Below are 25,758 nucleotides of genomic sequence, written 5' to 3' on the forward strand. Positions count from 1 at the left end.
AGAGCTTGGACTGCGGCTTCAGCGCATGTTAACTAGAGTTTCTGGAACAGACTAAACTAGCCTATCATTTTATTCAGTTCCAGAGAACCTATCAAATTTACAACTTACACTGTTTGCAAGTTCAATCGCACGGCGATGGCAGAGGACAAAATTTCGAAATGGTTAAAAAGAAACAGAGAGAGAAGTGTACCGATGTCACTTCCGGGTAAATATTGGAACCAACAAGAGAGCTTGGGATGGCAGGTAAGGCTGAAGATGCTTTGAAATGACGATGTACGGACGGAGAGAATTTTCTGTTTGCAGTCCTAATGTTCTTCGCACATGAGGGTTTCTAAACATGCCAGCTGGTTGCATTATCAAAATAGCTTTCTTTCGGTAGGGAGCTGGAGGGGAGATGATCGAAAGAATCGTCTGCAAACCAACGGTCTTACGACTCTTACTCATATTTCGAAAATAGCAGGTATCTGTATTCCGAAGCACAGAAATACTGAGGCGGTCTTCAATGCAGGAAACAATCACTCATCAGAGAATCTATTAATTGTGCACGATCAGATATTTAGTGTTTCGTGAAACGACATTGGACTCGGAAATACCCATGGACGGAAAGGTCCTATCCACAACCATTAATTAAAATTTGCTTGATTGTCGTTCTTTTTACCTCAGATCAGAGGTTGATATTTTCTTGTTATAGATCTCACTGCATGAACTTTATTGAGAGGAAATATAAAATGACACTTGTGTGAACATTAGCTTGTCGCCAAAGAATGAGAAAGAAGATAGTGCAACCCACCAAAACAAAAAGCACATCAGCTGATCTTGTTCTTTCACTGTTTGTTTTTCTTTAATTTCGGGGGGTATAAAACGGCAACAGTGAGGTCACTTCTGCCTTTGAATCAGATCCCTGTCCTCTTCAGCTCTTGTAACAAACATATTGGTTATCTGCTTACTGCTCACAATTGTGTTTCCATGTTATAACATGCCATGTCAAATGCATGAGTCAGTCCTGATATGACCCTGTGCACAATGTCAGATTTGGATGAGTGCATGTTTGTGTGTGCTTTTGTATAATGATAATGATTTATAACAATTATGTAATGGGCATATTACACCCTGTGATTCTTTGTTTAAGCATATACATCTGTGATTGTGCATGTGTGTGTGTGTGTGTGTGTGAGCGTGCGTGCGTGCGTGCGCGCATACTGTGTGAGAATGTAATTCATTGTATGTGTATGATTTTTTTTATGTTTGAGCGTGTCCTTCAGTGAAATACCTTTGTTTGAATGTTGGTGTGCTTTGAAGCTGCATATACATGGTGTATGTATGTGCACATAGTTCTGTGTGAGTATTCATGTGACACTGAATGTGTGCACTTGTTTGTGAGTTAATTTCTTCTATTATTATGTATTATTAAAACTTTCTAATGAAGCACAAAGATCTCTAAACCATAGAGGAGTGTGCTGGAATAAAGTTCCATTATTAACATATCAGTATTGTTTGTGGGTTTCAGTGACGTTTGAGTGTGTGTGTGTGTGTGTGTGTTGCATTGTTTGTGTGTGTGTGTGTTGTTTGTTTGTTCTGTTGTGGCTGATTAGGACAGTTATCTGCTCTCTGCACACAATGTCACATCATGTCATGTTGTCTCCCATTGATAGGTTTTTTTTATATTATGTCATGTCGTCTCCCTTTGATTGACAGGTTTTTACATCAGTTAATATTGTCTATCTTTGTTGTTCAGTAGCTGCAGAAGGTGAATCACCTGACATGGCAGAGAAAGATTCTTCTTTGGGTGTGACATCATCTGTCTCTCTTTCCCATCCAGAAGGTAAGATTTGCTGATGGACCATCCACAACATGTTGATCACAGGAATTTAGATTTATTTCTTAATATTGTTTGGTGGCAAAAGCCCACAAATATCAACACAAAGTTGAGTGTAAAAGACTTCTAGGATTCTGCATACATGGACAGGCTAAGTGCATGCATGTATACATGTTTGCACACTCGAGCTTGCATGCATGTGCACATACACTCATTCATACACCTGAACATACATATATTCACATTTTTACCTGTTAGTGTTATATAGTGAACAGACATGCACACACTAGAGTAAATGCATTAACATCCTGCAGTTCCCTATTCTTCTTCTTCGTTTGTGGGCTGCAACTCCCATGTTCACTTGTATGTACACGAGTGAGCTTTTACTTGTATGAGTATGACTGTTTTTACCCTACCATGTAGGCAGCCATACTCTGTTTTCGGGGGTGGTCTCCTATTGATTGACAGGGTGTGTTTTTTTTGTTTTGTTTTTTTTTGGGGGGGGTTGTTTGTTTGTTTTTGTTTTGTTTTTACATCAGGTTATGTTTTCTCCCTTTGTTGTTATGTGGCTGCAGAGGGTGAATCACTTGACCTGGCAGAGAAAGATTCTTCTTTGGATGTGACGTCATCTGTATGTCTTTCCCGTCCAGAAGGTAAGATTTGCTGATATATTGTGCACAACCACAAGGATTTAGGTCCATTTATAAGTATTGTTTGATATCAAAAGGCCACAGAAATCAGGACAAACTTGTGTGTGAACACTACAAGAATCCTGGATATATGGACAGGCCAAGTAGAAGCATGTGCACACGTGTACGCACACTCTCAAGCATGCATGCATGTGGCCACACACTTATGCATATACTTGAACATGCATGCATACACATTTTATTCTTATTATACTAGTGAACAGACATGCACACACAATAGTAAATGCACAAACATGCAGTGACACACTCATACATGTGATGGACATTAATGCATGCACAAATGATTTTGCATACATGTTGTGAATCATACTTGAGAGCTTGCACACACACACACACACACACACACACACTCACTCACTCACTCACTCACTCACTAATCTGCTCTCTGTATAGCAGGTGATACTGATAGTTAATCAGTGAGTTAGCTGGCCTGGCAATATATATTAATTTATAAACACCCAAGGTTTTGGTTAATGCAACTGCATGTGCTCTCCACTGAAACACAAGTTTATTTCCTAAGTTTTAAATTCATCACTTCATGTGAAGTAAATATTCGCAGCGTTTTCTCCTGTAAATGATGAAATTGTGTATCATATAGTTTGTTGTATTTCAGAATTGCATAGTATGTATTTCAAATAGATCTATAAAGAATGTTCTCAGACTTTCAGAGCTCTTTACTCAGTTTTATCTGGCAGACAGATAGGTTTTTACATCATGTGATGTTGTCTCACCCAGGTACGTTTTTACTTAGTGTGATGTTGTCTGCCATTGACAGGTTTTTACGTCATGCCACATTGTTTCCCATTGATAGGTTTCCACATTAGATAATATTGTCTCCCATTGATAGGTTTTTTACGTCCTCCCATTGATAGTTTGATAGGTTTTTTACGTCCTCCCATTGATAGTTGTTGTTTTTTTACTTCAGGTAATAGTTTGTTTTTATTACTTCAGGTAATGTTGTTTCCCATTGACTGGTTTTTACATCAGGTAGTGTGGTCTCCCACTGACAGGTTTTCACATCATGTCATGTTGTTTCCCTGTGATAGGTTTCTACATCAGATAATATTGTCTCCCATTGATATGTTTTTTACGTCCTCCCATTGATAGTTGTTGTTGTTGTTTTTTTACTTCAGGTAATGTTGTTTCCCATTGACAGGTTTTCACATCATGTCATGTTGTTTCCCAGTGATAGGTTTCTACATCAGATAATATTGTCTCCCATTGATAGTTTTTTTGGGTTTTTTTTTACATCATGTAATGTTGATTGCTTTTGACAGGTTTTTACACCATGTCATGTTGTTTCCCAGTGACAAGTTTCTACATCAGATAATATTGTCTCCAGTTGACAGGTTTTCACATCATGCTATGTTGTCTCCCATTGACTGTTGTTTTTTTTTACATCAGGTAATGTTTTCTCCCTTTGTTTGTTCTGAAGCTACAGAAGAGGAATCACCTGACATGGCAGAGAAAGATTCTTCCATGGATTTGTCATCATCTGTCTGTCTGTCCCATCCAGTAGGTAAGGCTTGCTGACGGAGTGTCCACAAGAGGTTAACCTCTGGAATTAAGTTGGGTTTTGTTTTGTTTTTTAATTTATAAGCATTGTTCAGTGACAGAAGACCCTAGGAATCTCAGCAAACTTAAGTGTGAAGATTCCTAATGTTCTAGACTTACGGACAGTTAAGTGCATGCTTGTGCACATGTGTACCCACTCCCAAGTATGCATGCTTTTGTATACACACATATGCATACACCTGTACATGAACATGCTAACATTTTTACCTGTTAGTGGTAAAGTAAACAGACATGCACACGTGACAGTAAATGCACAAACATGCAGTGATGCACTTGTACATGTGATGAGCATTTGTGTATATATACATAAATTTGCATACATGTAGTGAATCATACTGGGCACTTACACACACACACACACACACACACACACGCATCTTGATGAGTTTTGTGCCAGATTTTGCTGTGTTCAAACTGTGAATGTTTACAAGCTTGAAAGCTTCACACTGTACCTTTTCATAATCGTGATCTAATCTATGAGTCTTCACACGACACATAGGTTTATATCTTTTTGAAGTGTCAGTAAATAGAAGCCGTACATGCAGCTGCATTTTGCACACAAGAAAGAACCCATGGCAACAGAACAGTTCACAAAATTCTGTGTAAAGGTCCCCGTTTAAGCTAAGCAAATAAATGTAGTGCACAGAGGCAAGTGAAGGGGACTAGGTGGATGAAGTTTTGTGATGACGTGCTTTCCCTTGTGTAGATATTTTCCGTTCCCCTCCACATTCCATTCCCCTCCACTCTCTTTCCTGGAATCGTTTTCCCTGTCGGCCATGTCTCCTAAAGTGGATGTACACTCTGAATGTGAATGCAACATGGAAACGTGGGAATGCCTCCTGGTCTGTGACAGACATGCAGATGAGCACACTGACCAGCACACATACAGACAGACAGGTATATTGGCCCAGATACTACCCATGTTATAGAGGGTGTATTTTGATCAAAAGCTCAAACAGACTAATCCAGTGAGATTCTGTCACTTGAGTCCGACTTAAGTCCGACCTCACACCTCTTCAGTAGTAGCTCAAGCTGCTTTTAGTTATCCACAGGGATGGGCAGGAGTAGCCAGATGAACAGTAGCCTTTTTTATTGATACTTTGACAGTATAGTTTATATATAATTATTTGTGTGTGTGTGTATGGGTGTATATGATATTTAGATATATAGAGAGAGATAGATATATCGATATATATATATATATAGATATATGTGTGTGTTTGTGCACCTGTCAGGGGTCACAAGGTCAGAAACCCAACCTCGCAGTTTTGTGGATGCAGCGTGGGACAAGTTCAACGGTGAAATGGCGGTGGATGACTGTATTGGTATCTACATGCCCAAGAAAGGCCCCGCCAAGATCACAGGTAACATGTGAGGGCTGTGGTCAACAAGGATGAGCGGATCTGTTGCGGTGTGTGTGTGTGTGTGTTGGGGGTGAGGATTGGTTATTTGGGTGAATTTTCGTTCAGTCGTTTGTTCGTTCGTTTGTTCAGTGTCTGTCCGTGGTTGTGATTTTAGATGAAGTGAGAGAGAGAGTGTGTGTGTGTACGTGTGTGTGTGTGTGCGTGTGTGCAACAAAGGTTTGCCTTTCACTTTTCCTGTAAATTAACATGTGCAGTTTATTTATGCATTTCTCTGTGTGTGCATGCATGAATATGTATGTGCATGTATATATATGTGTATATATATATATATATATATGTGTGTGTGTGTGTGTGTGTGTGTGTGTATGTTTTTAGGTGTGTATGTACTTAATTTACAGTTTATTTGACCTGTTTATTTAATCTTTTATGTTTGTTTCATCCTTTTACAATTTTTTTTCAGACTGTATTTCACCAAATATTAATGTTAGTATTTATTTATGTATGTCATTGTGCGTTTCACTTGTGGATTCCTTTCAAACTCAGACTCTTTCTTTTATCTTTTAAGGCAGACATAGTTTAGTGTATAGGGCTCAGTCTACACACTTTGACGCCTCTTTAAAAAGGGAACTATGAGAATCTGTTCAACCCATGTATTTATTTATGTATTTCTAATTTTTCTTACAAGTTCCAGTAAGTTTCTGTTCCATTCATTTGTTCCTTTCAAACTATATTTAACCATCTGTCTATTTGTCTGTCTATCTATCTATCTATCTGTCTATTCTATGTTTCATTCACATTTCTTTCAGACTCTTACATACATATTGATGTTTGATATTTATTTCTAATTCATTCGTTTGTTCATTTTAGATCCTATTTTATCATGTATTTATGTATTTCAAGTTTCTGTTTGATCCTTTGTTCCTTTTAGACTATGTTGAACCATGTCATGTTTGTATTTATCAGGTTTATACCTACATATCTGTTTCAATTATTTGTTTCTTTTAAATTCTATTTAATTGTGTATTTATTTGTTTGTTTTGTGTGTCTTTTTAATCTTTTGTTCCTTTCAGACTGTTTCAGACTGTTAAACCATGTATTTATTTATTAATTTTGCATTTTTGTGTTTGTTTGTTTTTTTTTTGTTGTTGTTGTTGATTTCAGACTCTGTTAAATCATATATTTAATTATTTGTTTTATATTAATGTATCTGTTTTATTGGTTTAATCCTTTCAGACTCTATTGAACCATGTATCTATTTTATGACTATTTTAAGTTTCTGTTTAATCCTTTGTTCTTTTCAGAATCTGTTTAATGGTATATTTATTTATCAGTTTTAATTTTTGTTCTTTTGTACCTGTTTCATTCATTTGTTCTTTTTAGACCACTTAAGTTTGTATTTATTTATAAGGCACTCTCCACTATTATCATATTTTAGTCCAGATAGTCTGAACACCACTGCTGTTCTGATGGTCATAGTCAGACAAGACTGACAAAGCTTTGTTTTTTCTATCCATTGTATGTGTTTCTGTTCTTTGTATAATGTAATAATTGAATAAAAGTATTATTGAAAAACAAAAAAAGACCAATAAGGCTGACTATCATACATACATATTTGTTTATTTTATGTGTCTGTTTGATTTTTTGTTTCTTTCAGGAGAGCTATATATAATCAGTGGTTTCTCCATTACAGTGGGAAGTCATTTACAGCTTAGTCTTCTGTAAAAGGACTATGACGCTCCAACTAGGAGGCAAGATTGCACTGGCTCTTAGTGCTGCAGCCTTCCTTGGGGACTAGTTGGCCTTTGGGAACCATCCCAACGCCAGTTGTCCCAGAACCCTCTTGGCCGAGAGAGTGGGGGATGTAACTTGGGCAGGACACTCTCCACCACTATAATCAAATTTAGCCCAGATAAGTCGGGACAGCAGTGGCCTCCTCTGCTGTTCTGATGGTCATAGTCGGACATGACTGACTATCATATATACTTAGCAATTTTTTACATTTTTTCGTTCATGTGTTCTGTGTCAGACTCGGGTCACCTGATCCTGCCGTGGAGGGTGCACATGACAGACTGCGGCATCACGGAGGCCGGGCAGCATGCAGACATGGCAGCCATGTGTCACAATGTGACGGAGTTGGATCTGGCCCACAACAACATCACCTCTCTGGAGGAGGTCAGTGGGTCTGGCTGGTGTGTGGCACAGTGGTTAGGACTTAGGGAATGTGTGGTTCTTATTTTGTTAGCGTGTGTGGTACAGTGGTCAGGACTTGTGTGTGGTGCAGAAGTTAGGAGGATTTTTAGGATGTGTGGTACTTGTTTTGCTAGTGTGTGGTACAGTGGCTAGGACTTCATGATGTATGTTATCTGTGTTGCTAGTGTGTGGTACAGTGGTTTGGACTAGTGTATGGCACAGTAGTTAGGACTTTAGGATGTGTGGTACTTGTTTTGTTAGTGTGTGGTACAGTGGTTACAACTTTAGGATGTGTGGTGGTACTTGTTTAGTTAGCATGTGGTACAGTGGTTAGGATTTTAGGACATGTGGTACTTGTTTTGTTAGAGTGTATGGTACAGTGGATATGACTTTAGGATGTGGGGTACTTGTTTTGTTAAAGTGTGGTACAGTGGTTATGACTTTAGGATATTTGGTACTTGTTTTTGTTTGTGTGGTGTACAATGGTTAGGACTTTAGGAGGTGTAGTACTAGTTATGTTAGCGTGTGTGGTTCAGTGGTTAGGACTTTAGGATGTGCGGTACTTGTTTTGTTAGTGTGTGTGTGGTACAGTGGTTAGGACTTCAGGATGTGTGGTACTTGTTTTGTTAGTGTGTGGAACAGTGGTTAGGACTTCAGGATGTGTGGTACTCGTTTTGTTAGTGTGTGGTACAGTGGTCAGGATTTGCGTTTGGCATCAGGAGGGTTTTTAGGATGTATGGCACTTGTTTTGCTAGTGTGTGGTACAGTGCTTAGGACTTGAGTGTGGTACAGTGGTTAGGTCTTTAGGACTGTGTGTTACCTGTGTTGCTAGTGTTTGGTACAGTGGTTTGGACTTGTGTGTGGTACAGTGGTTAGGACTTTTGGACTGTGTGTTAACTGTGTTTCTGGTGTGTGGTACAGTGGTTTGGACTTGTGTGTGGTACAGTGGTTAGGACTTTAGGATGTGGGCTACTTTTGTTGCTAGTGTGTGGTACAGTGGTCAAGACTGTAGGATGTGTTGTACTTTGTTTTGCTGCTATGTGGGACAGCTGTTTGGACTTCTAGGATGTGTGCAGCTTGCTTTGCTGGTGTGTGGTACAGTGGTTAGGACTTTAGGATGTATGTATAGACGTACCGGTATGTATGGATGAGGATGACTCTGCTGTGGAGAACCATGTACATTTTGGATTGTGTGACAGGTCTGCACTCCTCACTTCATGTCATGATATATCCAGGCTTGGAGATAACAGACACTTGGAGTGTTGGTCAAGAAACTTAAGCAATGTTTCCCATAAAATGGATGACTGTATGGTGTCATTTTCATGTTTGAGCCCATTAGCATACTGTCTGTTTCAGGCAGGAGCCTGGTGGGGAGGGGTGTGGGGGGGAATCCCACAATAATGCATACCTCTGAAGGGATTCGAACCAGCACACCTGCACAGTCAGTTGCTTGGCTGAAGTTGACTGGTAACTAACTCCCTGTGTTGTTGCTCTTGTTTTGTTGCCAGGTGATACAGGTCATCAGCTGCATGCCACAGCTCACCTTCCTCAACCTCACCTGCAACCCCCTCCACCCTTCCTCCATCTCCTTGGCCGCACACTCTGTGTGGGCCCCCGTCCACCCGCCCACCACCACCACCACCACCACCCCCACCACCCCAGTCATCGCCCACCCCGCCACCTTCACCGGCATCACCGGCAGTTCCGAAGCCAGCACCCCCAGCGACGATGCCTCACCGTCAGATCCCAGTGTGGGGGGCGGTGGGACGGATGAGGATCTGTCACCTGGTTCCCACGGGTTTCAGGAAGGTGAAAGAGGGAGGTGTGGGTGGGGGTGGTCATCGTGTGGTTGTGGTGATTGTGTGGGTTGTGTGGTGATTGTGGTGGTGTGCAAAGTCCATGTTGTGACTGGTTGTTTTTGGGTGGGGAGGGTTTCATGTGACGCCAGGTCAGGAGTAATCCAAATTCTGATAAAAGACTTCTGCAAAGTTTTAAAAAAAAACAAAAAAAACGTTTCTGAGGTAAGTTTGGTAAAAGTGGTTTTAAAAAACCAAAAATGCATCCTGATAACATAGTTGCTTGTTGACAATCTGAATTCTCAGACTGCTGTCTCTCTCTCCTCTCTCTCCTCTCTCTCTGGATATTGTTCACACCTCCTACCCCAACCCTCAAAAACTTGAGGGAGATAATCTGGAAAGTAGAGCAGTGGTGTGGACAAGGTGAACGGACAAGTGTGTTGAACGGAAAAGGAATTTTTGGCCTTCGTGTGTATGGATGCTGTGGGATGAGGATGCTGATGACAATGAAGGCATATAGAATGTAACATTTGAAAGACAGTGCACTTCAGCTGGTCTGTGGTTGGACAAATAATTGTAAAAAAACAAAACAAAACAAAAACCCAACCCAAAAACCCAACAAAACAAAAAGTGATTTATTATCATACTGAATTTCACACGTATAGGCATAACCCTCTGTGAGATTCTAATGACTAGTTTTGCCTTCTACAGGTATGGAAATGGGCACCACGCCGCCTGACATCCGCACAGAGAAAAAACTCAGCGACAACCAAAACGCCAACGTGAAAACTCCTCCCACCACCATCATCCCCATCCCCACCACCACCACCACCACCGCCACGGCCACTGTCGACATCACCTCCAGCAGCCCCGGTCTCAACAACAACACCATCTCAGGGACGACGCCGTCATCGCAGGCGTCCAGTGGCAGTCCAAAGACGGAGTGCGGCTCGGCCCCAGCGGATCACCCTCCAGGTGCCTCACCCTCCTCACCTCCTGTGGCCGCCTTCTCCACCCTCAGGCAGCTGGTGCTGAACGACACCGGCGTGGAGTGGGTGGGCATCGTAGGGCTGCTTCGGCTGTTTCCCAGGTCAGTCAGTGCCACTGTGGCGGTAAACAAAGTGAGTCTATGCAATAACCTGGTGTTCTGTTGTTTGCGTGTGTGTGTGTGTGTGTGTGTCCGTGGTAAACTTTAACATTGCCATTTTCTCTTGAAATACTTTGTCCGCCAATACCAAATTTGGCTTAAACATAGTATGAAAAAAAATCTTCACAGTCATACCAATAATAGGTTGTAAGTCTCCCAAATTAAGCTGTGTCTCTGGATCATCAGCGGTATATTTCTTTGAGATTATTTTCGAAATCCGAAAATTCTAAAAACCGCATCCCACTGAGTCGCTAGAAGTGTTTGGTGAGAAGAGAACATGACCTTCTTGTTCACAATTAAAAGGAAAGAAGTACAAATTCTGTACAGAGCACATACAACGATAATAACTGCACCATTGATGTGTTTACTGCAAACAAATATTCTAAAGTGGACACTGAATTAACTACTGTTGTAGACTGGTTCATGCAGATCTAGAGATCTACCATGTATTGCGATGGGCTGCTATGTGCTTGAAGTGATGGCAACATCTCCTTTACGGCTGAAATAAAAGAATAATAGAGATAAACTAAAACACACAAAAAGCATGCTTTAAACAGTGTTATTACGTCCAATACAATGATGTTTATTTATCGCACGAAGAAGAAAACAACAGCATTGCTTTAAATATTAAATTTAGGCAACTGACATCAGCACATGCGCCACAGCAGTGGGGATTAGTCTGCTTTCTTCGTAGCTGAACATGCATGGTTCGATCCTGCTCGCACACGCACGCACACACACACACACACACACACACACACACACACACACACACACACACACACACACACACACACACACACACACACACTCATGCACCTCATTGACCCTCTCCCCCTCACCCTCACCCCCCTACACACACACGCATCCATTCATCCACATGTCCACTCCTTTTCTTCTCGCCCACCTCAGCCTGGAAAAAGTTCACCTCAGCTTGAACCACTTATAAGTTTGAATAGCTTTCTATATTTTCCCATCTCTGTGTTCCTTAAAGTTGCTGGCACACATAGACATGAACGTGAACGCATGCACACACACACACACGTATGCACACACGCGTGCGCAAATGAAAACACACACATACATCCATAAAGGCACAATCCGATGCATGCATACTTATCACCTGTATACACAGGCATACACACACACACATTCACATGCACACACACACAGGGGCATACACCGATGCATGCATACTTACCACTACTATACACAGGCATGCATACACACAAACAAAACACACACACACATAAGGACACATACTCTCACACATACACTCTTTGACCCTCTACCCCCTCCCCCCACCACTCCATCATCCACACACACACACACACACACCACACAACAGCACATACCCTCATCTCTTGATCTTCTTCCCCCACCCCTGACCACCCCATCACACACACACACACACACACACACAGAACACCTACCCTAACATACACCAGTTGACCCTCATCCACCTCCCTTCACCACCCCATCACACACACACACACACACACACACAAAACAACAACACATACCCTCACCCCTTGACCTTCTTCCCCCACCCCTGACCACCCCATCACACACACACACACACACACACACACACACACACACGTACCATCCGTTCAAACATCCAATCTCAATCTTCTTCTTTCCTCCCCCCGCACCCCACCCGACCCCACCCCCAAACCCCCATCCCCCGCCCCGGCACCCTCCCCAACCATCACCGCTCCCCTTATCTGCTTCAGCCTGGAAGAAGTCCACCTCAGTCTGAACCACTACAAGACAGTGGAGATCCCCACCGACTTCGTCTACCCGTCCTTGGCCCGCCTCTTCTTCAACAACAGCGACGTCACCTCCTGGGCGCACATCTGCCGCCTGGGCCATCTCTTCCCCAGGCTGCGGCAGCTCTTCCTGGCTGAGACGCGCATCACCTCCCTGGCGGTGCGGGAGGGAGAGGACGGGAAGGAGGAGAAGGGGGAGAGGGAAGGGAAGGGGGGCATGGGGGGGTGTCGGAGGACGGAGGAGCTGTTCCCTTGCCTGGAGCTGCTGAGCCTCAACAAGACGCAGCTGAGGGGTTGGGAGGAGGTGGACCGGCTGCGAGAGTTCCCCTCGCTCTTCGACGTGCGGCTGCAGGGGATCCCCTTCCTGGAGGTGTGTGTGTGTGTGTGTGTGCTGTGTGTGTGTGTGACGGTGGGGTGTGGGTCGTTGGGGGTTAAGTGGGGGGGTGAATGAGGGCTGAGTGGTTAATTAACTCAGTCTGGATGAAGGTCCTGGATTGGGGCTGCGCTGTTTACAACCGTTTCAGGCGAAGGACGCCCCTGATTAGGGCCTGAGAGATTTGAATTGTCGGGAGTGGCACCTAATTTTCACAATGACATTGTAAGCTATGAATATCTTAACTGACCTTTCTACTCTCAGCTGCGGCCAGTAAATGCAGTGTGTGTTGCTGTGTTTGCAAGCAGGAGAGTTGTTTCCGCAGTGACTGCTTCACGTGATCAGTGCATGTCAAAAATGGTGTCTGACCCAGTTTTGTCTCAGTCACAAGGCAGACAACAGAATTAGACAAAGGGGCCCTATCATGGCTATATAACATTCTGAATTTAATCTGTTCCAAACTCTTTGTACTTTCCTGGATTCATTTACAAGTCATCAGTGTATGCAAATTTTGAACAAAAAATATGGATACTTTCATCATCTCACTGTATGACAGTATAATAAGGAAGGAAATTTTATGTTTTGTCCCCAACAAGTTCATTATGTTAATGATCAGTTCGGAAGTTGTCAGTTAATAAATTCTAGCATTAGTTTTTTGGCGATTTTATTTCTGACCCATACAAATGGGCTGTCTGTGGGGTGAAGTCAGGGGAGCTAACCGGCAGTACTAAGCATTGGACTTTCAGTTTGAGTGTTTGGGGTTTGAATCCCCGGTGGTTGGGGTGGCGTCTGGTGGTGGGTATTGAAGGGTTGGAGATTATTCTTATTCGATGTCCCAGGCCCAGTCTTGTTGTGCCACACTGCCACTCAGGCCCAGCAGTGGTTTGAAGTTATTGCACGCCTCTTGACCCTACCAAGAGTAACAGCACTCTTTTTTGGGGGGGTGAAAGTGGGAGGGGCAGTGTGTGCGGGTATGTGTGTGTGTGTGTTGTCGTTGTTCACAACTCTTTTTTTCTCAAGGCCTGACAAAGCGCGTTGGGTTGCGCTGCTGGTCAGGCATCTGCTTGGCAGATGTGGTGTAACGTATATGGATTTGTTCAAACGCTGTGACGCATCTTTGAGCTACTGTTACTGATACTGATACACAACTCCTTATTTATCTATTCAGGTTCAGCTGTGGTTTGAAGTTACTTGCCATGTATGTTACTGAAAGTAGTAGTACTCTTTTTTTTTCTTTCTTTTTTTTCCCGGTACCCTTTTAATTGATTGATTGATCAACACTATTATTTATTATTTGCCTTACTTTTCATGCTGTACTGTCACCCAGGCTCAGCTGTGGTTTGAAGTTTAGTACTTTTGGGGTGTGGGGTGTTTTGTGTTGTTTCTTCTTTTTTTTTCTTTTTGTTGTTGTTGACTAACCCTTTTGATTTATCATTGATTCTTCGTTTTCAAAAAAAATTTCCTATCAACCTCTAAGCTGCCTATATGATGAGATAACTCGTCATCGCAAGCATGTATGCTTCACTGCCACAATGACAAGATAACTCGTCATCGAATTATTCTGACTTTTCCCTGGTTTGCATTCAGTTCGTTGACAAAAGTGCTGGTTGCTTTAGCTTGGGGAATCTTTCTAGATTCTATTCATAGCTAGAAACACCATCTACATCATGAGGCAGTCCTTTATTTGAACATTTTGGTTGGGTCACTGTCGCAGTGTTTTGCCTGGCTCCTTTCCTCGCTCGCTCAACAAAATGACGGACTGACACCATGCTCAAGACATGCGATCGTGGCGAACTAAATCAACCAGGATTGCTTTCTTTAGCTGATGCTCAGAAAGTATTGAAGCGTAAATTCAAAGGAGAAGACAGTGATGAACATTTATAGGAAGATATGTTAGAAAGTAAAGGGAGCAATCAAGAGAGTGGCCAAGATACGACTGTCAGTGAGTGATGCCGGCTGTACAGCTGTAGCAGACGACAGGAAACTAACCGAATTATTAGCAGGACACAGTGTGAGTGATTTTCTTGGCACTCAGCCAACGCAGTCTGATGAGCACTGGATAAAGTGATCATGTGAGAGGGGTGAAGAGGAGGGTGGTGGAGACTGAGGGGGCTTGGCCTCACATCTATATTATCACTTGGGGAAGTCTCAATGCATTGTGTATCTATCTCTTTTAAACATTTTTTTTTATTGTTGTTGTTTCAGTATGATTTTGTGTGTGCAGATATCAATTTGTCCAGAAAATATGATATTTTAGTACAAATTACATGACTAATATTTGCAATGAACAAGTTGAAAATGTGACAAAAAAACAAAACACTGATTTCAAAACAACAGCAGGTCACTAAAAATATATATATAATGGGAAAACATTATGTGTTTTGTACTCTTTATTCGTTTACCTTTCAGAAAATATATACTTTTATGGGTCTTTCTCAAATAACAAAGAGCACATAATTTTTTGAAAATTTATACCTGTTTTTTGTGGAAAAAAAAACCCTGGCAAATAGATTTCACTTAAATTTAATTTCCTGGTAGTGAAAGGGTTAATATTTTTGGCCATGTTGGCTGTGCCCTGTTTCATTTTGTGCGTGGTGTTGTTGTTGACAACCTGTTTTATGTATCACTGATTACCTTTGTTTATTTATTTATTTTGTGCCAGGTGTGCTGTACCCTGAATTTTTTGTGTGTGTTGTTGTTGACTACCAGTTATATTTATCATCGATTATCTTTCATTTTATTTATTTATTATTTTCATTTTTATTATTTATTACTTTTTTTGCCAAGTGTGCTGTGGCCTGTTTTTTTTTTATGTTGTTGTTGTTGACTACCCTTTTTGTTTATCATTGATTATCCTTTATTTATTTATCTGTTATTATTTTTTGGCCCATTTCTGGTATGCCCTGTTTCTCTTTTTTGTGTGTTTTTCTTGACTGCCTGTTTTGTTTATCATTGATTATCCTTTATTTGTTTATTTATCGATTATTTTTTGTCTTGTCTGCTGGGCCCTGTTTCCTTCCTTTTTGTGTGTGTGTTGTCGTATTGTATTGTATCTCTTTGTCACAACAGATTTCTCTGTTGTTGTTCAGTACCTGTTATATTTTTCGTTGATTATCCTTTATCTTTTTCTTCTTTTTTTTTTGGCCATGTGTGTTGTGCCCTTTTCTTTTTTGTGTGTGTTGTTGAAGCCTACCCATTTTATTTATCATTGATTATCTTTTATTCATGATCATTTATTATTTTTTTGGCCATGTGCTTTGCCCTGTATCTGTTTTTGTGTGGTCGTTGCTGACTTCCCGTTATATTTACCATCGATTATCCTTTATTTCTTTATCTTTTTTTAATTTTTTTGCTATGCGTGCTGTGCGGTGCCGTGGCTCAGGCTCAGGACAACGCTCTGCGGCGCCAGCAACTGGTGGCGCGCCTGCCCAACATCACTCGCCTCAACGGCAGCAGCGTCACGGCCGAGGAGAGGCTGGACGCTGAACGGGCCTTCATCCGCCTCTTCCTCGACCATGACTGCCCGCCTCAAAGGTCGGTCCCTGAGGGGGTGGGGGGGGGGACACGTGGCAAGGGTCACTGACCACCTGACCCCCCCAACACACTCTCTCTCTGTGTCTGTCTCCATACAAAAGAGAGTGTTCTCTTTTTCTCTTGTATATTCAGTCTTTCTCACTTTTGCTCATTGGCTGGATTGTTTTTTGAAAACCCAGAGAGGAATTCTTTGGTTTGTTGACCTACGTTTTCACAGTGTTTAAGCTTTATCTGAAGGGGACTGTGGCTGGTCATCCTACTCTTCTTTTGCATTGGCAGGCTGTATTTCCCATGTTCACTTGTGTACTTGACTGGGCTTTCATATGTATGACAGCCTTTACCCTTTCAAGTAGGCAGCCATACTATGTTTTCAGGGTTGTGTTTGCTGGGTATATTCATGTATCCATAACCCATTAAACGCTGACATTAATTACGGGATTTTTAACACGCGAAATTGATCTGTATGCATATACACAGGAAAATACTTAAGGCACAACAGCATATATGCACATCTCTGTCGACCTGAGAGATGGGGGAAAATTTCCTCCCTTATCTCACCAGGCACGGCATGTAACCAAGATTTAATTCCAGTACCCATGGATTCAAAGTCCCAATGCTTTAACTCACTCTGGACGAAAGGCTCCGACCGGGGCCTTACTGTTTACAGTTGTTTGAGACAAAGGACCCCTGATCGGGGCCTTAGATAGTTTTGAATTTTTGGAGTGGCACCTAATTTCCATGATGACGTTATGCGCTAAGAATATCTTAAATGGCCTTTCCACTGTCCACTGCAACCAGTAAATGCAGTGTTTGTTGGCTGTGCTTGTGAGCAGGAGAGTTATTTTGGCAGTGACTGGTTCACATGAACAGTGCGTGTCAACAATGGCATCTGACTCAGTTTCGTCTCAGTCACAAGACAGACAACAGAATTAGATGAACAGGCCCTCAGTTCTCAGTTCATGAATTCTAACATTTGTTTTTTTTGTGATATTATTTCTTACCCATACAAATGGGTCATCTGTTGGGAAAGTCAGGGGAGTTTACCGGCAGTACTAAGTGAGTTAATAGCCTGGCTGCTGTGCCCTTACTTTTCTGAATCTTTTATTTTCCTTTTTGACTCACTTGTGTAAACAGAGTGAGTTTATGTTATAACCCGGTGTTCGGTTGTCTCTGTGTGTGTGTGTGTGTGTGTGTGTCCGTGTGTCTGTGTGTCCATGGTAAACTTTAACATTGACATTTTCTCTGCAAATACTTTGTCAGTTGACGCCAAATTTGGCATAAAAATAGGAAAAATTCAGTTCTTTCCAGTCATCTTGTTTAAAACAATATTGCACCTCTGGGATAGGCACAAAAAAAATTTTAAAAAGAAGGCTAATTATATGCAAACTGCATTTACTGTTATGTTTATATTTTTTGTATTCTCTAAACTTGGCACTTTGACCTCTTATTCTGACACAACAACAAGAGGAGTCATTATTATCATTTTTTGTTCAAACAGGAACTTCTTTTGCTAAGCATGGAATTTTTATTTATTTTGCAAACGTTTTGGTGCAGATAGTAAAAAAAGGTAAATTACTCTGTAATTAATGCTAGGGGACGTAATTTATCACAAGTGAGTCTTGAAGGCCTTGCCTCTCTTGTTCTTTCCCCCCCCCCCCTCCCAACAGGTACAAAGAGTTGGTGGAAGTGCACGGGCAGCTGGACCCGCTTGTCAAGGTCAGTTTGGCCCCAAAGACTCTCTTCAACGTCGTCGTTGTCATGGGCGACCGCCGGGAACCCTACGAGGTCAGCACCAGTCAGACTGTGCGTGAGCTGAAGAAGTCGCTGCAGAACATTGCAGGCATGCCCGCCAACAAGTTCAACCTGTTCTACCTGGACAAGGGGTCTGCGTTCGGTGCGGACAAGCTGAAGTACCCTGACAAGAAGCTGTACACCTACAACATAGCTGACGGAGATGAGTTCATTATACAGCCCAAAGATTAGTAGGTGATGGTGGTGTGATGAAAGCTGGTTTTGGTTTCTGTTTTTGCTTGCTGCGTGCCACTTGCAAGCATGTGCGTGTGTGTGTGTGTGTGTTCTTGTGCTTGTGCTTGTATGTGTGCATGTGTGTGTGTATGTATACATGTGTGCATATTTGTTTGTATGTGAGTCTGTTTGGTATGGAATGGTGGACAGTTGGTGTGAAGGGGAGGGAATAGCTCTGTGTGTGAGAGAGAGATGATATGGGAGTGATGTGAGGATTTGTGGATTTGCCAAGAAGGAGAGGTTTGAATGTGTTCGTGTGTGTGCGTGTGTGTGTGTGTTTACTTGCATATCCATGTTCATTGCGTGTGTTTGTGCGTTTTGAGAAATGGAAGACAGTTAGCCTGATTTGAGTGTGTACGAAAAATGTTTGGCAAGGTACGTGTACGTGTGTATGCACATGTAGTACACACACGTTCACTTGCATATTGCTGTGTGTTGTTTTTTTGTTGTATATGTTGTTGTTTTTCAAACCCATGCTGCACAATGTGCGGCCGATGTACAGTCTTCAACTCTTCTTCACTGCAGGTGTGCAGGTGAGTGAGCATTATTCCAGAGTCAGGTTTTTGATGACTCCCTCATTGGAGTCAAGTTGTGATGACCCCTTCCTTGGGGTAGAGCTGTAATGACCCCTTCCTTTGAATCAGGTATATCATGCCTTCCTTGGAGTCAGAGTATGATATTCCCTTCCTTGGAGTCAAGTTATGATGACCCCTTATAGTCAGTTTGTCATGACCCCTTCCTTAGAGTCAAGCTTTAATGACTGCCCTCCTTGGAGTCAAGTCATGGTGACCCCCTTCCTTGGAGTAAAGCTTTAACGACCCCCGCCCTCCTTGGAGTCAAGTTATGGTGACCCCCTTCCTTGGAGTCCCGCTTTAACGACCCCCGCCCTCCTTGGAGTCATGATGACCTCTTCCTTGCAGTCAAGCTGTAATGACCCCTTCCTTGCAGTCAAGTTACAATGACTACCACCTTGGAGTCAAGCTATGATAATCCCTTTTTTGCGGTCAAGTTATGATTACCCCTTCCTTGAGGTCAAGCTATAATGACCCCTTCCTTGGAGTCATGCAATGATGACCCCTTCCTTGCAGTCAAGTTATGATGACCCCTTCCTTGCAGTCAAGTTATGATGACCCCTTCCTTGCAGTCAAGTTATGATGACCCCTTCCTTGGAGCCATGCTATGATGACCCCTGCCTTGGAGTCAGTTTATCATGACCCCCTTTCCTTGGAGTCATGAGGACTCCATTCTTGGAGTCCGGTTATGATAAGGACAACCCCCACCCCCACCCCCCCACCACCACCAAAAAAAATCCTTGGAGTCAGGTTATGATGACCCCTTCATTGGAGTCATGCTATGATGACCCCTGCCTTGGAGTCAGTTTGTTATGACCCCTTCCTTGGGGGTCGAGCCATGGTTACCCCTTCCTTGGAGTCAAGTTATGACGACTCTTCATCACCCTCCACTTCCTTTCTCCATCCACCCACTATCCCCTCCCCCTTACCCCCCTCCCCCCCTCTGACCCCCCCACCCCTCCCATCTCCCCTCACTTATCATTCCAAAGAAAACGGCAGACAGTTTGGGTATGATCCGATTCCCCAGTCTTTTGATGATCTACCATCCATTGGCCTTGTTGATTTTTGTTTTGTTTTTTTGTGTGTTTTTTTAAATGAACATGATAGTGTGTGCTCACTCAGGTTGGTTTTTGTGAGGCATAGAGAGAACAGAGACTTCAGTGACAGAGAGTGAAAGTTTTAGTGTTGTATTGAGTGAGAGAGGAAGAGGAAAGTTTTAGTGTTGTACTGAGCGAGAGAGGAAGAGAGGAAAGTGTTCGTATTATGTTGAGTGATGGAAGAAGAGGTTTTAGTATTGTGCTGAGTGTGAGAGGAAGAGGAAAGTGTTTGTTTTGTGTTTGGTGATAGAGGAAGAAGAAAGTTTTAGTAGAGAGGAGGAGGGAAGTTTTAGTATTGTATTGAGTGAGAGAGGAACGTTTTAGTACTGTATTGAGCAAGAGAGGAAGAGGTAAGTTATAGTATTCTATAGAGTGAACGAGGAAGAGGAACGTTTTAGTGTTGTATCGAGCAAGAGAGCAGAGGAAAGTGTTTGTGTTCTGTTGAGTGATAGAGGGAGAGGAAAGTTTTGTCATTGTGTTGAGTGAGAGAGGAAGAGGGAAGTGTTTGTATTGTGTTGGGTGATAGAGGAAGAGGAAAGTTTTAGTAGAGAGGAAGAGGAAAGTTTTAGCATTGTATTGAGTGAGAGAGAAGAGAGAGATAGAGAGGAAAATGTTTGTATTGTGTAGAAAGAAAGAGGTGGGTGTTGGTGGTGTGTTGAGCAAGAGAGAAAGAGGAAAGTGCGAATACTGTATCGAGTGAGAAAGAAAGAGAAAAGTGTTAGTATTATCTCAAGGGGAAGAGGATGAACCATGGTTATGCATTGCATTTTGTATTGTGTTTGTTTGTTTGGGTGAAAATGTATGTTTTTAGGGGAGGAATCATATTGTGTGTACAAGATCGAACAGTCAGATAACTCACAGAGAGAGAGAGAGAGAGAAAGAGAGAGGAGAAATGTCAGTTTTTGACAGTTCGTAATCAGAGCGGATAAATTGTCAGGCTGTTCAATTTACTGAAGAAATTATTTTATTGGAAACTTTGTATCAAAGTTTGTATCACACAAACCAAAAAAAAAAAAAAAAGAATGATTTGTTGTTACAGTTTTCATGATTATATGAATGTGCGTGCATGTTCAGTCACATACCATGCACACATGTGCATAGACACATATACTCTTGCACGCGCACGCGCGCGCGCACACACACACACACAAACACCACACCACACAAACACTTGTAGTCGACACGCAGATGTACACACAAACAGAATGCCATTATTACGATTTCCTCACAAATTCACCCTGTCTTGAGTATCAGACTCTTTTGTGAATTTGAACTGTAGCCTTCTGTGATCCTGTGCTGAATGGAAATGTTGTTTCCTGATATAGCAGTCAACTTTACACTGTTGCTACTGACAAATCACCAGAGTTACTTGTCAGTAGTGCAGGATCTCCTTTTGTTGGGGTCCTAACAGCAGTCCGACATTGATAGTCCTGTGCAGATTGCTGCCATGTGGACTGCTGTAGGAATTTGATCTGCTTGTTGTTCTGTTCTACATGTGGATGCTGCTGGCAGGAATGCCAGTATCCGTGGGATCATATGATTGAAGAGAGCTTTGAAGTCTAAGCCACAAAACAGCAACAGCAAACAACAGAATCAAATCAAATCAAAAACACTCGATTAATTCACATGGAAAATTAACTTGTGCAATCACAAGCTCATTATAAACACAGACATAATATGATCTTGTGCCGATCATTTTAATCTGTTACACTATCGTCAGTGATTGCCAAAATAAAAGGGGGGAAAAAAATTAGGAGTTTATGGCAGAATGGTGACCAATAAAACATTTAGTATGAAGAGTTCAGATGCATGTATGTGAAATATACAGCATTGTGCAATACTAAGGCTTGTTTTACTGATTTCTTTATTTGTACTCTTTTATTGAGTGTAGCTGTGTGTATGTGTAGGCTGTTGAGGCGCATGTTTTTTGGTGTGTATTCATGCCGCTTTCATGTCATGATCAGTTCATATGCACAGTTTAGGTGATGACACATGTATTGTAAAGTTTATCAGAGGGATGATCTTTTGTCATCCCTCCTTTAGTAATTCTTGCTCAGTTTTCACGAGTGAGAAAAAATATTTCTATATTTTACAGAATCAGTTTTAGCATTTTGGCACAATCTATGTTTTATTTTAGGGTGTGTTTTTTTTTAACTTTTTTCTTTTACTTTACTTTGTTGGTAGCATTTTTGCACAATATATGTGTTGTTGTTGTTGTTGTTTTCCTTTATTTTACTTTGTTTCAGTATTGAGATACGTACTTTGGTTAAGGACTCCTTGACCCTGAGTGCAGACTTTTCAGTATTACAAAAATTAGTCACTAGTGCTGGTGTATCCATGATTGTGTCAAGTGGACTCCACTGCAGAGGGAAAAAATGGGAGAACTGCCCCCCCCCCCCCCCCCCCCAAAAAAAAAGGAATGAAAAAATCCTTGAGAGGTACACGTAGCTCTCTATGTATTCTTTTAAGATGTTAGTGATGTGATAAACATTTGTTGAATGTTTTGTTCCTGTTTTGTACAGTTTGTTAGAAATGTTTCTTGTTTGTTTTTGCTGTCATATTTTCAGTGTGACTGTCATCTGCTGATCTAAAAAAAAAAAAAAATATATATATATATATATATTGTGAAATGCAAGAATGTTCACATCTGCTACAAACTCTCAGTCAACCAGGAATGTTTTAAAAGTTCCCTCTTGTGAACACTTCCAAGAAATATAGAATAAAAAATCTAAATATGCCGCAAAACACTAAGAAGGTACTGTACTCATCTTGTGGGAGGAGAATCTGTTTGAAAATGTTCTTCCCTCCTCATATGCGATGAGTTATTTCAAACAAACTACTACACAATCAAGAGTTTTGGAGCAGTGCTGTATAAAAAATTGTTTCAGAGTGGACTATGTCACGCAACAAAACAAAACACACTTTGGCAAAATGCAGTCAGAAATCTCATGGTTGAGTCTGGGCACTGCTGCAGAGCCGACTGCAGGGCTCAGTCCTTGCAAAGATCCAACTGGTTGCATTGCGATCTGTTTCTCTAATTACCCGTATTCAGATGCCACAGCCTCTAATAATAATAATAATAATAATGGTATTTATATAGCGCTGAATCTTGTGCAGAGACAAATCAAAGCGCTTTCGCACCAGTCATTCACACGCATGTATAACTCTAAAACTGTAGAAACTAAAGACAAGGGAGAGGCAAGCAAGGGAGGCTATTTTGGGAAGAGGTGGGTTTTAAGGCCAGACTTGAAAGAGCCGAGTGTGGAGACCTGACGAAGCAAAAGAGGAAGTTCATTCCAATTGCAAGGTCCAGAGACAGAGAAAGAACGGCGGCCAACAGTCAAGTGTTTGAATCTGGGTATGTGTAAACAGAGTGGATCAGAAGCCGATCGTAGTGAGTGAGATGGAGTGTAGAGGTGAAGGCAGCCGCAGACTCTGTCGGTGTAAACTGTATCCCCGCCTTCTGGAAACACTGTGCTAGTAATATTCTCTTTTCAGCTGCTCTTTTTGTGTGTGTGTTGTTTCTGGCATTTCAGTAGTTTTTCTTTCTGTTGTCTCTTCCTTTCCTATTTTCTGCCTTGCTGGTCCATTCACCGAGTGTTGTTGTTTTTTCTAGAAAGCCTTGATTTGTTTTTTGTTGTGGGCTTGGTAATTTAGCACTATTGTTATGCTGTGTTTCATTTTTTTGCACCAAGGGCATGTGAATGTGACTTGACTGTTGGATTTTTTTTGTTGTTGTTTTTTTTTTTTGTATGCTTGTTATATATAATTTTGTGTGTTCTTGATGATTATGTCACTGTTCAGGATGCTTTTTTTTTAATCTTCTGGCAACAAAAATAGAAGGAATGGTTGATGTCACAGGCATGTCCTTGGTATATGGGCATGGATATTGCTGTGCGCATGTTAAATTTTCTTTCCTTTCTGTTTTTTTCCCCCTCAGGTTCTACTGCATTGATATCTACAGTGTTTTCAGCCCTGATATACCCTGTGTGGAGAAAGGGAGAAAGGTGGCATAATGGCAAAGACACTCAGCTGCCAATACAGAGTCATTGAGTGTTTGGGATCGAATCCTGCTCTCCCCATTTCTCCCAAGTTTGACTGGAAAATGAAACTGAGCATTCAGTCATTCGGATGAGATGATAAACTAAGGTCCCGTGTGCAGCACACGCTTGGCGCACTGAAAAAGAACTTATGGTAATGAGAGTGTTGTCCTCTGGCAGAATTCAGTTGAAGAAATCCACTCTGATGGGTACACAAATATCTAAGCACGCACTCAAGACCTGACTAAGCGCACTGGCTGGTCAGGCATCTGCCCAGCATATGTGGTGTAGTGATATGGATTTGTCCAAACGCAATGACGCCTCCTTGAGAAACTGAAACTGTTTGGTCAGTTAGGCCATAAGCAACATCGATAAAAAAAAAAATGTTTGTGTAGGTGGCGCTTTTCTGGTCCCACAGTCCCTTCTGACCTTCAGGAAGGTCGATCTTCTGCTTTCTTTTTCTTCTTCGTTCGTGGGCTGCAACTTCCACGTTCACTCGTATGTACACGAGAAGGCTTTTACGTGTATGACTGTTTTTACCCCACCGTGTAGGCAGCCATACTGTGTTTTCAGGGGTGTGAATGCTGGGTAGCCCACCAGACACTGACATGGATTACAGGGTCTTTAACGTGTATATTAGATCTTCTGCTTGCATACACACACAAAGGGGGTTCAGGCATGATATTGTCCATGTTCAGTTCATTTCATGTGATGTAGGCCGAGTGGTGTCATTCATTGACCCATGCTGGTGGTTGCTGAAAAGTACACTTCGTAAGTCAGAGAAAACGCATTCAGAATAGTTTTAAAGAAGACAGGGAATATCATGTTGTGATAACATTTATACAAAACACTACTACTTCTACTGCTATTACTAAAACTGCTACACTGTTTTCTGAGCTTATTTTTTTGCAGGGAACATCGTTTGTGAAAGTCCTGTTCAACATTTGTCTCAGGCACTTCCCAGCAAACAGTATTCTGTGTTGTGTAAAGCAAAGTACATAATGTTGAATCATCACCCCTAATTATTCATTGCATGGCATTAGCATTGCAGAGTCTTCTGTGGTGAGTGGGCTTAAGGTGTGTACACACTAAATGATTTTGCAGACTGCTGGATGCTTGATGAAGTGTGATGGAATGAGTTTGCGTTTTAACTAGGGTAGTGGCGATATCAAGGTGAACAACTCCTGATTAATGCTGCTGAGGTTTGTTAACACACAAAATGACGTGGAGGGGAACTGATGTGACCTCTGTGGTTGGCTGATCTATAAGCGAAATGAATTGATAGGGATTGGGTTGGGGAAGGGGCAAAAAAGAGAGAGTGTGAGTTAGCATTTTTGAGTTCTGCTGCGTCTTTGATGTGTAGCATGTTGTTGATGACTGTAATCAAGCATTGTTACTTGAAGCGTGTTGATGTCCATGATTGATGACATGATATTGATCTGTTCATGCTTGGAATCGCACTGTCACCCCACCTCTTCCTGACATGGTCTGTTCATGTTTGAATCATATTGTCACCTTCCTCTCTTTCCTGTGACATGATCTTGATCTGTTCATGTTTGTAATCATACTGTTACCCCCACACCCTTACCTCCCTCTATTTCCTATGTCATGATCTTTATCTGTTCATGTTTAAAATCATTTTCCCCCCCTCCCCTCTCCGCCCGCCACCCCCTCCTCCGCAAGCCCTATTCTTACCACCCTCTCTTTCCTATAACATGATCTGTTCATGTTTAAGATCATACTGTCA

General features: G+C 41.8%; 1 protein-coding gene across 1 annotated transcript; it reads left to right on the top strand.

Moving 5' to 3' along the window:
• Positions 1-217: 217 nt before the first annotated feature.
• LOC143291636 (uncharacterized) lies at positions 218-25,758 on the top strand. The gene is made up of 11 exons (XM_076601607.1): positions 218-243; positions 1,736-1,822; positions 2,392-2,469; positions 3,962-4,045; positions 5,337-5,465; positions 7,492-7,637; positions 9,164-9,464; positions 10,163-10,541; positions 12,335-12,740; positions 16,126-16,277; positions 17,945-25,758. Exons 1-11 carry the CDS (start codon positions 237-239, stop codon positions 18,258-18,260), a joined length of 2,085 nt encoding a protein of 694 aa, XP_076457722.1. The 5' UTR covers positions 218-236; the 3' UTR covers positions 18,261-25,758.

The sequence above is a fragment of the Babylonia areolata genome, chromosome 17 (assembly GCF_041734735.1).
Source record: "Babylonia areolata isolate BAREFJ2019XMU chromosome 17, ASM4173473v1, whole genome shotgun sequence".
NCBI classification, from domain to species: domain Eukaryota; kingdom Metazoa; phylum Mollusca; class Gastropoda; order Neogastropoda; family Buccinidae; genus Babylonia; species Babylonia areolata.

Excerpts from the sequence above, each read along its gene's own strand:
- LOC143291636 (XM_076601607.1), top strand. Across the intron at positions 5,466-7,491 it reads AGGCCCCGCCAAGATCACAG|ACTCGGGTCACCTGATCCTG; the intron begins GTAACATGTGAG and ends GTTCTGTGTCAG. Across the intron at positions 9,465-10,162 it reads TTCCCACGGGTTTCAGGAAG|GTATGGAAATGGGCACCACG; the intron begins GTGAAAGAGGGA and ends TGCCTTCTACAG.